Below are 15,243 nucleotides of genomic sequence, written 5' to 3' on the forward strand. Positions count from 1 at the left end.
TAATTTGGCCTTGCTTTCCAAATGATCGTGGAATTGAACCTCGCTCGAAATGTGGACTCCAAGGATCCCAATGCTGTTGGAAGGTGTGAGGGGAGTGCTCTGAAAGAGTGCAGTGTAAAAGGGGACTTCTTGGCGGAAAACGCGCAAACCTGTGAAGTCTACCAATCCGCACATGGCCAGCGTGGTAGACTATGACCAAAACCCTTCTCACTCTGAGAGGAGACCCGTGCTCTGTAGTGAGCCGGCGATGGGTTGATCATGATGATCTAAGTAGGATTTCCTGTCTGAGCGGTCTCAGATTAGTGTCTTTTTTGCGCGTCTAAGAACGCTTTTGTACTAGAACTTAGGGATACCTTTTGTCACTATAAGCGCATTTCGTACACACAAATCTTATACGTGTAAGGGCCTTTGTGCACTCATCCGTATTCGTATCCGTGATTTTTCGAATCGTCATACCAATACCAATACAGTGCGACAAGGCTATCTTGGCGCGTGGCGATAATCGGAACTAACGTTGCCGTCAAGTGTCCCCTTTGTTCTTGTTTGAATATTCTAAGCGTTTGTTCTCCAACAGCGCCCCCCTGTCAATGTCATTCAAGTGCCAAGAGAGCCTTGTCGCACTGTACATTCGATTCGTATTTTTTGACGGATCCGTGAAATCACGGATAAATGCAACAACGCCCTAAGCGTATAAGATTGACGTACTTACGTGAGCCGTATCTTCGTTGGAATCCATGTTGCTAATAGAGAGCCGAATTACACCACTCTCCAACAGATTTCTATGGTTGGGGTATTGTGAGAATCCTTACATCCAGCATCCGAAGTGACACTGGCTATAATTTTTTTGAAAAAAAAAATTGTTGTGGTAGCTGTATGCCGCCATTTTCAAATGTCGAATATTTTACTTTTTACCTTATTATTTGGTAGGGCAATCGTGTTTTTTTTGTCTTGTCCATCCATCTGTACGTATGTCATCCATGTCTAATTTTAGTATATGTTATGTCCTTCGCAACAATCGCACATAATGTGAATTGATGACGTAAATAATTTATTTTAGCATACGCGGAAGCAACGGCGAAAGCCGCCCTCAAAGAAATTTATCCTGAAGAATTTTCCTTTAAAAACCGTCGCAATTTTCGTTGAAGGTGCCATGTTTAATCAGATGGAAGAGGCAAAAACGAAATATTAGGTCGATGTAGTAAATTTTGCTTTGCAATACTTTTAGGAAGATTGATTAATTTGCAATATTTTTAATTTCAAAGAAAAAAATATATAATTAATCAGTGATTTAACTGGTAAGTACCTACCTACCTAAGTAAGGTATTTTATTAAGAAAATATAAATAAAATATTTTGACATTATTGTCTGATTATATTATTTTATCAAACAAAATACAAAAAACAGGCAGTATAATTATTTTACTATACATCGCATTGCAAACTACAAAGTGTTCAATTTCTTAAATCTGAACTCTGATTTTTTTATTTTTGTTAACAGGGCCATCTATTCTCTAGTAGAAAAACCACGCAACTTTTAGACCAGCGCCATCTACTTTCTACTAAAGAAACTACGCAACCGATGCACCGTGTACATAGTTCGTTATGACGTTGGCAGATGACGCTCTTTACGAATAAATATTGTTTTTTTAACCGCTGAGTTTTTGAGATATAAAAAAAACATTTTTGTAATCAAGTATTGTAATTAATTTAATCGATATTTACACACAGTTCCAAAATATTAATAAGAGTGACCACAATATAATATCATATTCGGGTTCTCTTACTTAATTAGAGATATCCTAAATAATTTTGTTTTTACACTTAACTTTATTTCTGAAAGTTGTGTCTTGAAATAACAATAATATTATTATATTTACCTAATACTTGTGTATGATCTGCTTATACATTACTTAAACGATTTACAAAAAAAAGTAGTAACGATACCTTTAAAAATAGTTTCGTTATAAAAGTCTTCGTAAAATCCTTACAAAATAAATTCGATATCACAATATAAAGTCAGTAGGCTTCCCTCAAAAATTTTGTTCGAGGATAGCATTCTGAAAATATACTATTTAAAAAGTAAAAAATATAAAAATGGACTCACACAATGGACTTACGTTACAAGAATATATGTATCAAAAATTCTAGTAAATTACAGGATATTTTAAGTGTGTGCGAGCCTTTATATTAATGTAATAAATGCACTAAAAAGTCTGAAATACGAGCATAACGTGTCCCATAGATATCTAAAAAGTTCTATGTTCTTATTTACTGAAATGTTTAAATAATTAATGTACTCGTAATACATATACTGGTCACCAAACTTCTCTAATAATTCGGTTTTTTTTACTTTTGCTAGATTTCTTTAAAAATAAAAACAGTAAAATGTTTATATTAAGCAAAAAAAATTTGCCAGTCATATAAGTTTGATCGTTGTAATATGCAAGTACAAATTACCTTGCTGATGGTAAAACATAGTTTGTATGTTGCCACGGGGTCGAATGTAAAACAATTTAGAAATAAAAAGGTGAATTGCTCTTATTTGACACGGTGATAAAAATTATGCTTTCGCAGCTCTTTTAACCGATTCCTCCATACTTCTTAAATATCTATTGAGAGATTCAGATGTATTTTGCAAAATGCTCATACCAAGTCTATATTTGAATTCAACAACCCTTTTCAGGAAATCAAAGAAACCTCCACCAGTCGACGGTAAAGGGGGATATGTGATTACCTCTGGTTTATATGTTGGACCATAATACGTCGGTCTGTATGGCCTTCTGCTAGTAATAACTGAAACCGGTGGTGGAGAAGGAGGCAAAGTTGACGTGGTCTCTGACCGGATATCAATAGTAGTTTCTGTATTCATGTTTTTAATCTGTGTAGTTAAATCCGCTTTGGTATTACTATTTTCATCAATTATAGTGCTCTTTTTTGTTATTATTTCAGGTTTGCTTGTAAAAACTTCGTATACTTTAAAAGTTTTAGTTGTTGCATCTACATCATTCGATATTTCTATTTCAGTTGCTTTTTTTTCATCTACTGGTAGAGTAGATACACTTTCTATTACATCATTTTTGATTGTACTTGCTTCTTCTGTTTGGGTGAATTCTTTAGCTGGATCAACAGATACTGCATAAACGGTGAATACGTCTTTATTCTCTGGTGTAATTGTTACTTCATTCTTTACTTGCATAGATTCGATTGGTGATGGTGTTTTGGCGGGTATTTCAAGCCCGTCATCAATTTCGTTACTAAGAAATATATCATTCTTTTCTCGCGTTGCTTTTAATATTTCCTCAATAGATCCTACAATATTACGTTTACGGCGCATATTTCTTCGCCTTCTTTCTAATTTCCTAGGTCCATGTTCGGGTACAACAGCTGGTGTGGCGGATTCAGTCAACTCTTTCGGTACATTACCTACAACAAATTTATTATCTGAAGTTTCCGTATCTTCATTATTATCATCAGCATAATTGTCACTTTCTGCTTCTTCTGCCTCATTATTTGAACCTAAATACATAGAAGTGGGAGAATATGTTACGGAACTACTTGTGGTTTCAGAATAAAACTGACTATCATAAGGATAGACGGGCTTAAAATCTGCCTCCTCTGCAGGTTTTACTCCATATACAACGGAACTTGACAAGTCACTACCGTATGATGAAATTTCAGGAGATCCTGCTTGGGGTGCTGCATATATTGGTTCTACAGCCGCAACTTGATATGGACTATACGTTTGAGCTTTATCATTTTTCTTTTCAGCTGTTGTATAAGCATGTCTTGTTTCATATTGATAGCGATTATAATTATTATATGGGTCAGGATACACCGCCCCATGAGCGATTCCTGTTTTTTGTTGAGGATAATGAACACTGTGGTTTGGATAACTAGGCGTAACTACGTGACGATATCTTAAATCTTGTTCCTTTTTAGTTGGATATCTGTTAATGTACGCTGTTTGAGAAACATATGGGTTTAACTTTTGTTTCGAATGAATTGGCATTCCAGCGAGAACAGTTCCGAGCATTTCTTCTTCGGGTTGACCATTGCCTTCGCTGCCATATTCTTCGGCATTGTGCCTGTAAATGTCATCTTTCTTATCAACGTCAATTGTACGTCTCACTGGTGTAGCAAATGGATACAAAAAGTAACTAGCTAGGCCCACTAGTCCAGCTAAACCTATAACTCCAACACCAACTGATGGCATCACTTCTCTGGAGAAGTAATTATAAATTTGAGATGTAAATGGACTTGTAATACTAGTTGGCTTCTTAGAAGTTTTAGTCGGTTTTGTTTTGTTCGAAGTTTTTACATCAGTTGATGCAGCAGTTGAAGCTTCAGGCTTAGGTTTTGATGTTTTACGTTTCTTTGTTTTCGTCTTCTTTCTTGTCGATGATCGTTTCGGTTTCTTAGTAGTTGTTGCAGGTGTACTTACTTCCAATTCAATTTCCTGTTCTTTGGGTTCCATTGGTAACATAGCCGATTCACTTATAATTGGAAGATAGGTAGTGGTAGTTGTGGTTGTAGAAGTTTTATGTTTGTTTTTATTATTCTTTTTTACGGGTTTTGATGTTACCTTGGCTGTTGGAACTGGAGCTCTTGTCGTAAGTGCTTCAGTCGAAGGCGTTACGCTAGTGGTACTTAGGGTTGTGGAACGTGGTGTGATATTTTTGTTTTTCTGTACATTTGACAATACCGTATCTTTAATTTTGTTATAAATATTTTCATTTATTGCAGAACCACCAGCTACTAAATCTGATTTATTTGTACTTCCAATTATTGGGCGTTTTCCACCTGGTATCTTATTTTGTGGCTTTTTATTCTTATTTTTATTTAGAACGGGTTTTTGTTTCTTTTGAACGTCTTCAGTTTTAGTTGGCTCTGTAGGAATTGAGGTGTTTTCTTTGTTTGGTGGATTGCTTAGTAAGATCCATGTTGATAAACCTTCGCTATTAGTAGAAGATTCATGTACCAATTCTTTATTTTCCAATTCTAATTCTTCCATTGTTACGGGAACAGCAATACCTACATGAGAATTTTCAATAGATTGTTCATCTTCCTTTCTAGTTTTGTGTTTCTGTTTCTGTGTAACTTGTGATTTAAGTTTTGGAGGTATCCTTGTATCAGGCACAACTGCTGCTTCAATTGTTTTATTAGGTTTATCAAGTAGCTGTATTGTAACCTTTTTAATTGATTCTCCTATCGCTGGTGATTTAACTTTAACTTCTCTTGAGGTATTTGATAGAGCCGGTGTTGCATCGTTCTTCTTATCTTCATTAGACAGTGATTCGCTCGTAACCCTGAAAAATAAAAATAAATATTTTTATTTTTTTTCGCATTATATGTTATTGTACTGTTTAAATTATTTTATTGGGATTAAATAAAACGTTTTAATATTTTAATTACTTTTTATTCCAAATTTTACACACTACCTACTCATTTAACAATTTATCAATCAATGAATAATACTTAAATATCAAATTCATAAATAAAATACCACTAAGGTAATAAAAATTATCTGTCTCTTCTATTGCAATTTATAAAACATTATAACGAATATCACAATGTTGAAAACTTATTAATAATTATCTTAAAATAAAATATGTGTAGGTATTATGAGTAAATTTCTGTTTAAAAATTATTTTGAAGACATCTACGAAGAAGGAAGTTCTATATTAGAAAAAAGTTGCTTCAGATTCAGATTCTTTATTTGTATAGTTTGTGTGTGTTTAAATGAAATTGATTCAGCTCAGTAACAAATACGTTTCAATCGCAGGGTGCCTAATATTGCATTTTTTGAGATTATTTTCGTAACGTTTTCTTTTGAATGACCATTATTCATAATTCTCATCTGTCTTGAGTCCTTTGTGCTATGTAAACTTTCAATAACTAATGTTTATGTTAGGAGCTGAGAGCGGCAACAGACTATAACGTGACAACAGAATACAATAGGGTTCAGATTTAATCTGGAGATGCAACAGATTCCATTATGCAAACAAGATTGGAAATGTTTTTGGAACAAGTAACTAGATATTCAGTTTCTTTACAATCTAAAATCATTCGTAAAAAGCTAAATAAAATAAAATAAAAATCCATTTACATAATGTATTAGACATGTGTCCGCTATAGCTTAACGTAACTGAAAACCGCTGCCGTGCCTATAGCGTACCGTAGCGTTATTGTCGTAGCTAACAACGGTTATCACTATGACGAACCACCTGACAACGCAACGCTGCTAACTGGCAACTGACAATGCATTGTTTGGTTTTTGGTAACTAAAAACGCAATAATTATGCCTTCTCTTTTTTTCTTTCACTGAAAGCTGAGAAGGAGCGGTTATTGGCTACCGGCTTAGTAACTAAGAACTTGATAAACCAAAGCCGACCTTATCTCTATTACGCTAAGGCTTAACTGTACAAGTACTTGTCCATTACACTTTGATCTATTAATTTTATTACAGTTAGCCTTAGAGTAATAGAGATAAGGTCCTCTTTGGTTTTTCAATCGTCGTGAAATGTTTTTGATTAACTGGACTGTGGCAAACTATCCGTGCAGGCGTCCACTATAGTTTGACCTATGTCAATGATCATTTTAATTAAACTTTGCTGCTATGAACTTAAGGTTGTGATTACTTCTTGTGACTACGATATTCATGAAAGTAAAATTGGTTTTATTTTAGTGAAATATGCGCGCGCTAGCTATACAGACGGTATTGATACGGCAGCTAGCTTAGTTACTACAACGGAAACCGTTGTGAGTTGCGCATATTAAATTAGTTGAAACACAACTCTGATACCGATATTCGGCAACGGTTATCAATATCGGTATTGAAACTAAATAACTGTTGGATAACTGTTGCCAGAAATAGCCAATAACGCCCATCTCTATAATGTATTAAATAACTGATAATTTATTTTATCTTTAAATTAAGCAAACACAACATCAGCAAAATATTAGATCAAGTTAATTAAGTCATTGAAAATTTTTTATATTTAAATATATTTGTACTGCCGTTACCTACCTCACAACCTCTTATCTTGTGTTTAGTAATGTTATTATTTTCGCCCTAAATATTAACGAGAAACCTGTTATTATCTTTATAATAAAATAAACCTTCTTTTTAGAGTCACAACCTTATAAATGAGCTTCTCGTAGATAGTATTGGTTTACCAACAAAATTCATAATAGATGTTTATCTTTCTTTTCGCTTTATTTTACGTTTATTGCTTCTTAAGTTCTCTGTAAATCTCTTTAAAAAATCTTTAACACTCTCAAACCAAGTGGGTTTCTCTGAAACAAAGTTATAATTCTCTGTACTCTTTCTTGTTTGATCTTCCCATCTTCTATTATTTGGAAAAGATTCTAGGTGCCATGTTTTATAATTCTCATCCCATTGCCATTTGGGGCTGTAAACGAATGTTTCCGGTGCTTCTCTTCCAGATAATACAAATGGGGCAAATAATGTTGCTAATCCCGAAGCACCAGCAAAAAGTAATAAAATAGGGGTTATGAAGAACGATATCGCGCCAAAACTAAAAGGACTTATTGCTGCTAACCAATTAAATGCACCAACAGCAGGTCTAAAGAAGTCTATTAAAGATGAAAAGCTGAATCCGTCATCATCGTCACTGCTCGGTTGATTTGGTCTAGAATAAGTTGATAGAGCTGAACTAGGTGATGCAAAACTACCTGGTTCAGAAGATTCTGCATTGACACTATTCGCTGCACTGTAACTTGATAACTCTAAACCTTCAACTGATGCACTATCACTCTCTTCATCATCACTATCAGTTTCATCATCATCATCAGTTTCCTGTGATTCAGCATAATCATTCGGAGCCTCATCACTTTCTGATTCATCATCTTCTGGTAAACCAAATACATCAGTCAGTGTTGTGTCTGTATCTTCATCAGATTCAATTACAACATTTTTGTTTATTACATTTGTGTTTACTGCGATGTTCAAATCCGGACAGGCTTCTTTAGCTTGACCTTGAAAAGTGTTGTTAAGGGTGAGAAAGATTGTTGGGCATTCATTGGGATCTGCACTATATTCTTCTGGCCTTATAACTATCCTATCAGTGTATGCACCTGCAGGTGGGAACGTTGTAACATCAAAATTACTACCAGGATAAGAAGGATAGTTGTTAATAGTATTATGATAATTGTAAGGATATTTTACCGTTGTGGATTTTATAGGTTTTCGAGTAGTAGGTCTTATTTGAGGTTGAATATATTGTGGCCATGGTTGTGGATAGCCTACACTAGTAATAATTGGTGTAGGTGATGGTGTCGTAAAAATGTAAGAAGGTCTCGTTGCATATGGGTTATTCATTAATTGGAACCCATCTGAGTAAACCTGACTTTCTTCAGAATATTGTGGTCTAGGTCTATTATAGGAGTATGTAACTTTTTTATCATTTGAGTTAAAATACTGTTGGTTTTTTGTGCTTTCGTCTTGATCATCGATTGTACTTGAACTGACTCCATGGTCAACATATTTTAATAAATTAGCAAAATTTATAGCATCTATTTCACTTGAAATACTACTTTCGTGGGATATACCATCTAAATCCTCAACTTTTACGTTATCCACCCATTTTGTGAATACTTTTTTAATATTAGTGTTTTTGTGAGGATTCAGATTACGTTTGGCTGATATCGGATCTTTTAACGAATTATATTTATTATTTATTTTTGTGTGGTTAATTGGTCTTATAATACTTTTTATTCGAATTAGACGACTTGTACGATTTGAGGTAACACCAGTAGGATTGGCTCCATTAAAACTATTTCTTATACTAAAAATATTATCTAAACTATTGGTATAATTTTTTCGTAAAGGTAACTTATGTCTAGGATTATTATTTTTATTGTAACCATACCTTATAGCAGTCTCTGTGGGGTTATTTGTTGGGACACTTGCTACACCTAAGGCAGTTGAAGACACTTCAACTTGAGGTCGCGAATACACTAAAGGACTAAATACAACTAACACTAAAGCTACAGTCCACTTAACACTGTCACTTTTTAGTCGCGCCATCACGGTGCACTCGAAATGTACCTGGAAAGATAAAAAAATGTCTATTAGAAAAAGTGATAAACTTCATAAATAGGTAGGCAGTTCTTTATTTCCTGTATGCAGCGTATGCATTATACACCTCTAGGCTCCGAATTGAAATATCGGTTGGGTATTTATTACAGACTAGCTTACGCTCGCGACTTCGTCCGCGTAGACCACACCAAAAATTTCAAACCCCTATTTCACCTCTTTAGAGGTTGAATTTTCAAAAATCCTTTCTTAGCGAACGCCTACGTCATAGTAGCTATCTGCATGCCAAATCTCAACCCGATCCGTCTAGTAGTTTGAGCTGTGCGTTGATAGATCAGTCAGTCAGTCAGTCAGTCAGTCACCTTTTCCTTTTATATATTTAGAAGATAATCCGTAGTATATACCCACTGAGATTCACAAAAGGCCTGCCGACTCTTTAGGTCAATAGGATATTTTAATAAAAACCAAATTATACTGATAAAAATGGTAATTATGAAATCTAGTCTCTCAAACCGTTAACCCAAACGGTACCCGTGTATGTTTGAAAACGAAGTTAGAACCGGTTTCGAAGAGGGAAGTTGATCCGTTAATATATCGTTAAGCTACGATGAGGCTGAGGGGACCGTTACGGAAACCTTCCATTATTTCACGATCTACGGCGTTATTGCTTTAAGGGAAACCATTAGTGCTAGAAACACGCATAAGCATAATCTAAATATATATAAAACGAAAAGGTGACTGACTGACTGAGTCGCAATGGTGCAACGGATTGACGTGATTTTTTGCATGGGTATATAGATAAATACCTAGAGAGTGACACATAGGCCGCAAAAACAAAGATTTCCCACGGGATTTTATAAAACCTAATTCCACGCAGACGAAGTCGCAGGCATCAGTATTATATAAAAGAACAAACCAACTGACTGAAAATAAAGGTAAGTATAACAGCTGAAAACGAGTCTAAAAGCATGTTGATGTAAATAGTTTATCTCTATAACGAAAACTCTCCATATGTACTAAGCAATCATCCTACTAATATCCTACTAATATTATAAATGTAAAAGTGTGGATGTTTGGATGTGTGTTACTCAATCACGCAAAAACTACTGGACGGATTTGGCTGAAATTTGGAATGGAGATAGATTATACCCTGGATTAACACATAGGCTACTTTTTATCACGCAAAATCAAAGAGTTCTCGCGGGATTTTGAAAAACGTAAATCCACGCGGACGAAGTCGCGGGCATCAGCTAGTAAGCTATAAATTCTACCACGCAGAGCATAGTTAGAATAAAAGATTGACAAAAGTATTATTTTCGAAATTCACAAAACAATAGCGGTTTGAAGTTATATTCATTAGTATAGTAGGAACAATATGTTTTGGGGATCCCACCTAGGTAATGAATCATAAATCTTAGTTTCTTGTTGTTGTGGTTTTGATAAATTATTATTATCTATCATAAAACCGGCCAAGTGCGAGTCAGGCTCGCGCAATGAGGGTTCCGTACTACAGTCGTATTTTTTCGACATTTTGCACGATAATTCAAAAACTATGATGCATAAAAATAAATAAAAATCTGTTTTAGAATGTACAGGTGAAGACCTTTTATATGATACCCCACTTGATATAGTCACTCACTTCGAAAGTTGAAAATACTAATTATTAGTTCATGACCACAATTAATTTTTTTTTGTGTGATCTAACCCTAAATTCACGGTATTCAGATTTTTCCACAAATGTCAGCTATAAGATCTACCTACCTACCAAATTTCATGATTCTAGGTCAACGGGAAGTACCCTGTAGGTTTCTTGACAGACAGACGGACAGACAGACAGACAGACAACAAAGTGATCCTATAAGGGTTCCGTTTTTCCTTTTGAGGTACGGAACCCTAAAAAGGATTCGTACTTTGACCACAGAAGTAAAATGTTAGGTGGATGACGTTTAACTAACCCTTATGGAATTTCTTGCCAGATTCCTCGGTAATTTTTGAGTTTTGTCACGTATTAATAATAAACAAAATCTTTTGAATACAGTGGAAGAACTATGCGGGTATGCGGGGCGTGCGTCCCCCCGCCTCACACCCCGATTGCCATCTCGACCTGTCGCGTATTATAAGTATTTCATATGACGTACATACTACCTAGTGACCTAACAATCTCGATTTCAAAAGTTGAATGACCCCACGCGGCCCTGACCGAAACCGGAATGCTTACATTACTGACCTCAGACCTGTATACCCGAATCTGGGAGACACCGTTTTTAGAGGTCCTATTTATTTATTGATGCCCACGACTTCATCCGCGTGAATAGAGGCTTTAAAAAGTCACGTGATTTTCCGGATGGAGAATTAGCAATCAAATTTCAATAAAAAAAGTTATGATTTTTTTTAAAATTTAAATCTGATTCTTTGCAAAAATAATATATCAAATTTTTGCTTTGCTTACGAGATATACCTATTTAAAAAATAAAAGGGCTTTTTCCCCCCTATCTTCAATTTCCACCCTCTAATTTAATAGCACGCCGCGATTTTTTTCTTTTAGAACCCATTAAACGATTCCTGCAATAAAAACCCGTAAACATCTTAGTTTCACGGCCCATCCGTTCAACCGATTTTGACGAAATTTGGTACAAGGATAGCTTGCACCCCGGGGGAAGGACATGGGCTACTTTAAGGGTAGGGTATAGGGAAGGACATAGGTTCCCACGGGATTTAAAAAAAAACTTAATCCACGCTGGTGATGTCGCGAGCATCATAGACTAGAAGATATAGTCTAGTCTAGTTTTTTATATTTTCTTCGGAATAGTATTAGGAACCACGTCATGCATTGCCAGACTGGTGGCAACCCCTTACCAGACATCCTTAAAGTTTAATAAATTGTTAAAGTTTAAGAGTGTCTGGCAAAGGGCTGCCACAATGCTATAGATTCTACTTTATTTAGAGTTACTAAAATTTTAAATCAGTGTAGCAATGTGCAGCGTTTCCGTCATCCTAAGCCGTGGTCCGAGCGTCACAGGAGGCGCCATTAAACAAAAAAAGAATATTAGCCATGTTAAATGACTAATATTCCCCTTTCCTCTCCAACTATGCGTCAAGCTTGTGCTAGGAGTAGGTACGACAATAGTGCAACGGGTGGGGTTTGAACCGTCGACCTTTCAGTTTTCAGTCCACTCCTATACTCGTTGAACTATTGTGGCCCTTAGTAGGAGGACGTTGGCCCCCGACCTCTCAAACTATTTTTTCGAGTCCTAAGGCGGTGCTTCACGCTCATTACCCTCCCCGGTGACGCTGTAGCGGCCAGTAGAAACTACGCAGCATATAGTGAATCCGAAACAACACAAATGACGCGTTCAAGTCTTTTGTACTCAGTAACTACTTGAATGTAGCGCTACGAACAGTAGGTGTGATGCAAAAGTAATGTAGCAAAATATGGAAAACTGTAGTTTGCCTAATTGGCACTTACGTTGGACCGGTAACAAAAACTTTTTGTTACAAAAACTTTTTGTTACAAAAACTTTTTGTTACAAAAAATTATACCTAAACAGGACTGTTTAAATATGCATGATTTGTTATTGTGTTTTATATTTTCATATTCCAAAAATGCAACTTGTACCTAAATTTTGCTAAGAAAGAGTGTAGTATATTATTGCAAAGTTTCTGAAGAAATATTACGGAGGCACATTATTGTTTTTACGTTCAAGTAAGTATAGACATCACTAGCTTATACTTGCAACTTCGTCCGCGTGGACTACACAAATTTCAAACCCCTATTTCACCCTCTAAGGGGTTGTCTTTTCAAAAATTCTTTCTTAGCGGATGCCTACGTATAATAGCTATCTGCATGCCAAATTTCAGCTCGATCCGTCCAGTAGTTTGAGCTGTGCGTTGATAGATCAGTCAGTCAGTCAGTCCGTCACCTTTTCCTTTTATATATTTAGAAGATTATCATAATCATAGCCCATCGCCGGCGGACTACTAAACACCAGTTCCTCTCAGAATGTGAGAGGTAACTCTACTGTAAATGTTTTTGGTACAAAAAAAAGGTTAACCATTGTTCATGTGTTAACCATTCAGTGACATTTGAGTACAATCACTATAGTAACTATAAATGGCATATTATATTAGAATTAAACAATAGGTATGAACGATCGAATCAGATAACTTGATCGTGTCATATAAACACTCACTCGAAATGCAAGCGACGGCAAAAAGAATTCATATTGATCAAATTCATGAAAATACTTAGTTTTTAAAATAGCCAAGTGCAAATTGGCAGATTTCAGTGAAACTTTCAGGCAAGCAGGTTTCCTCTCGATGTTTTCCTCCTCCGTTAAAGTATGTGAAAGTCTGTGAAGTCTGCCAATTCGCACTGGGCTAGATTATGGCTTTAAACCCTATGAGAGAAAACCCCTTCTCAGTAGTGCACCGGTGATGGATTGATCAGGATGATGATGATTACAAATGTGTGTAGTGGCATTAAGTAGATGGTCTCAATATGATTTCGTGGTATTCGGCGAAAGGTTTCAACGTAACATGAACAATCGAGATTCAGGATGCTGCAAGATGTCAATATCTCCTTTCAACTTTACCAAATCCCCTACTTTTACTTTTACTTTTGTGTCCAATCTAGGTTTATCTTATGAACTAAGAGCCAGCGCGTGCCAGACCTTCGCTATTTTAGAAAAGCTGAAAGTTCCTCTGCATGTTGTCAAAAACACAGGGAGGAAGGATCAGCGAAATGAAGTTTGTTTATATATTTGTTTGGATCATGGTGGCTTTGGGAGATAACAGGTAATAAACGTGCAGATAAACTTTCAGCTTGTATAAAATAACGAAGGTCTGGCACGCGCTGGCTCTCTCTTTATTATGTTTATTCTACATGATTATAATGTGTTGTTACGTATCAAATTAACCTTTGCATTATCCCACTCCCAACGAGATAGAGTTCAGAGTTCTGCATTCACTACGTTCAAAAACTTTTGACGACCTCCGTAGCGCAGTGGTAAGCGCTGTTGTCTTATTAGTGGGAGGTCCCGGGTTCGATTCCCAGCAGGGGTTTGGAATTTCATAATTTCTGGCCTGGTCTATTGGGAGGCTTCCGCCGTAACTAGTTATTACCCTACTGGCAAAGTTTAGTTTATTCCTGTACGATGCCGTGTTGAAACCAAAAGGATGTGGATTTAATGAAAACTGACATACCCTTCCAGGTTAGCCCGCTTCCATCTTAGACTGCATCATCACTTACTACCAGATGAGATCAGTCAAGGGCTTACTTGTATCTCAATACAATTAAAAAAAACTTTAAGCTACAGTCACACTTACACGAAAACTAACTTTTATCATATTTTATAGAGCCTCAATAGCTCAACGGGTAAAGGAGTGGACTGAAAACCGAAAGGTCGACGGTTCAAACCCCGCCCGTTGCACTATTGTCGTACCTACTCCTAGCACAAGCCTGACGCTTAATTGGAGAGGAAGGGGGAATATTAGTCATTTAACATGGCTAATATTCTTAAAAAAAAAAAAAACTTAACTATACAGAAAGCAGTGAAACTGCAGTGAAGAATCATTATCTTACAAATTGAAGACGACAATCATATTTGTTTCTCCTTAAGTACGATTATAGAGTATATATTAGTCTATTTTATTAGTATATTGGTATTATACATATTATTTTAATACATGTATTAGTGGTTTATGTATTAGTATGGATCAGTTATTTGAATGTATGTTTATTAGTATATTACACACCACCTGCAGTCTAATTTTCCTTATACTTTCCTATCTTTAAGGTTGCCTGGTAGAGATCGCTAATTAGCGATAAGGCCGCCTTTTGTATCTTCCTTCTGTCTGTGTTTTTTATTCTTTAATGTAATCCTTCTTGTGGTTGTGCAAATAAAGTGTATTTATTATTTACTAGCTTATGCCCGCGACTTCGTCCGCGTGGACTACAAAATTTCAAACCCCTATTTAACCCCCTTAGGAGTTGAATTTTCAAAAATCCTTTCTTAGCGGATGCCTACGTCATAATAACTATCTGCATGCCAAATTTCAGCCCGATCCGTCCAGTAGTTTGAGCTGTGCGTTGATAGATCAGTCAGTCAGTCAGTCACTTTTTCCTTTTATATATATATATATAATAATAATAATGATAATAATATAAGATTATTAAAGCAGCAAGCG

At 35.8% G+C, this 15,243-nt stretch overlaps 1 protein-coding gene across 2 annotated transcripts in view; it reads right to left on the minus strand.

Moving 5' to 3' along the window:
- Positions 1 to 1,706: 1,706 nt before the first annotated feature.
- LOC117989469 (mucin-4-like) overlaps positions 1,707 to 15,243 on the minus strand; it is a 36,358-nt gene continuing 22,821 nt past the window's right edge. For both annotated transcript variants that reach the window (XM_034976838.2, XM_069503863.1), the window contains exons 3-4: positions 8,891 to 9,069; positions 1,707 to 5,305 (exon numbers count right to left, since the gene is read on the minus strand). In XM_034976838.2, coding sequence (XP_034832729.1) covers positions 2,560 to 5,305; positions 8,891 to 9,048 — 2,904 coding nt within the window. In that variant the 5' untranslated portion in view covers positions 9,049 to 9,069 and the 3' untranslated portion in view covers positions 1,707 to 2,559. The remainder of the gene's footprint in view (positions 5,306 to 8,890; positions 9,070 to 15,243) is intronic.

This window comes from Maniola hyperantus, chromosome 16, assembly GCF_902806685.2.
Source record: "Maniola hyperantus chromosome 16, iAphHyp1.2, whole genome shotgun sequence".
NCBI classification, from domain to species: domain Eukaryota; kingdom Metazoa; phylum Arthropoda; class Insecta; order Lepidoptera; family Nymphalidae; genus Maniola; species Maniola hyperantus.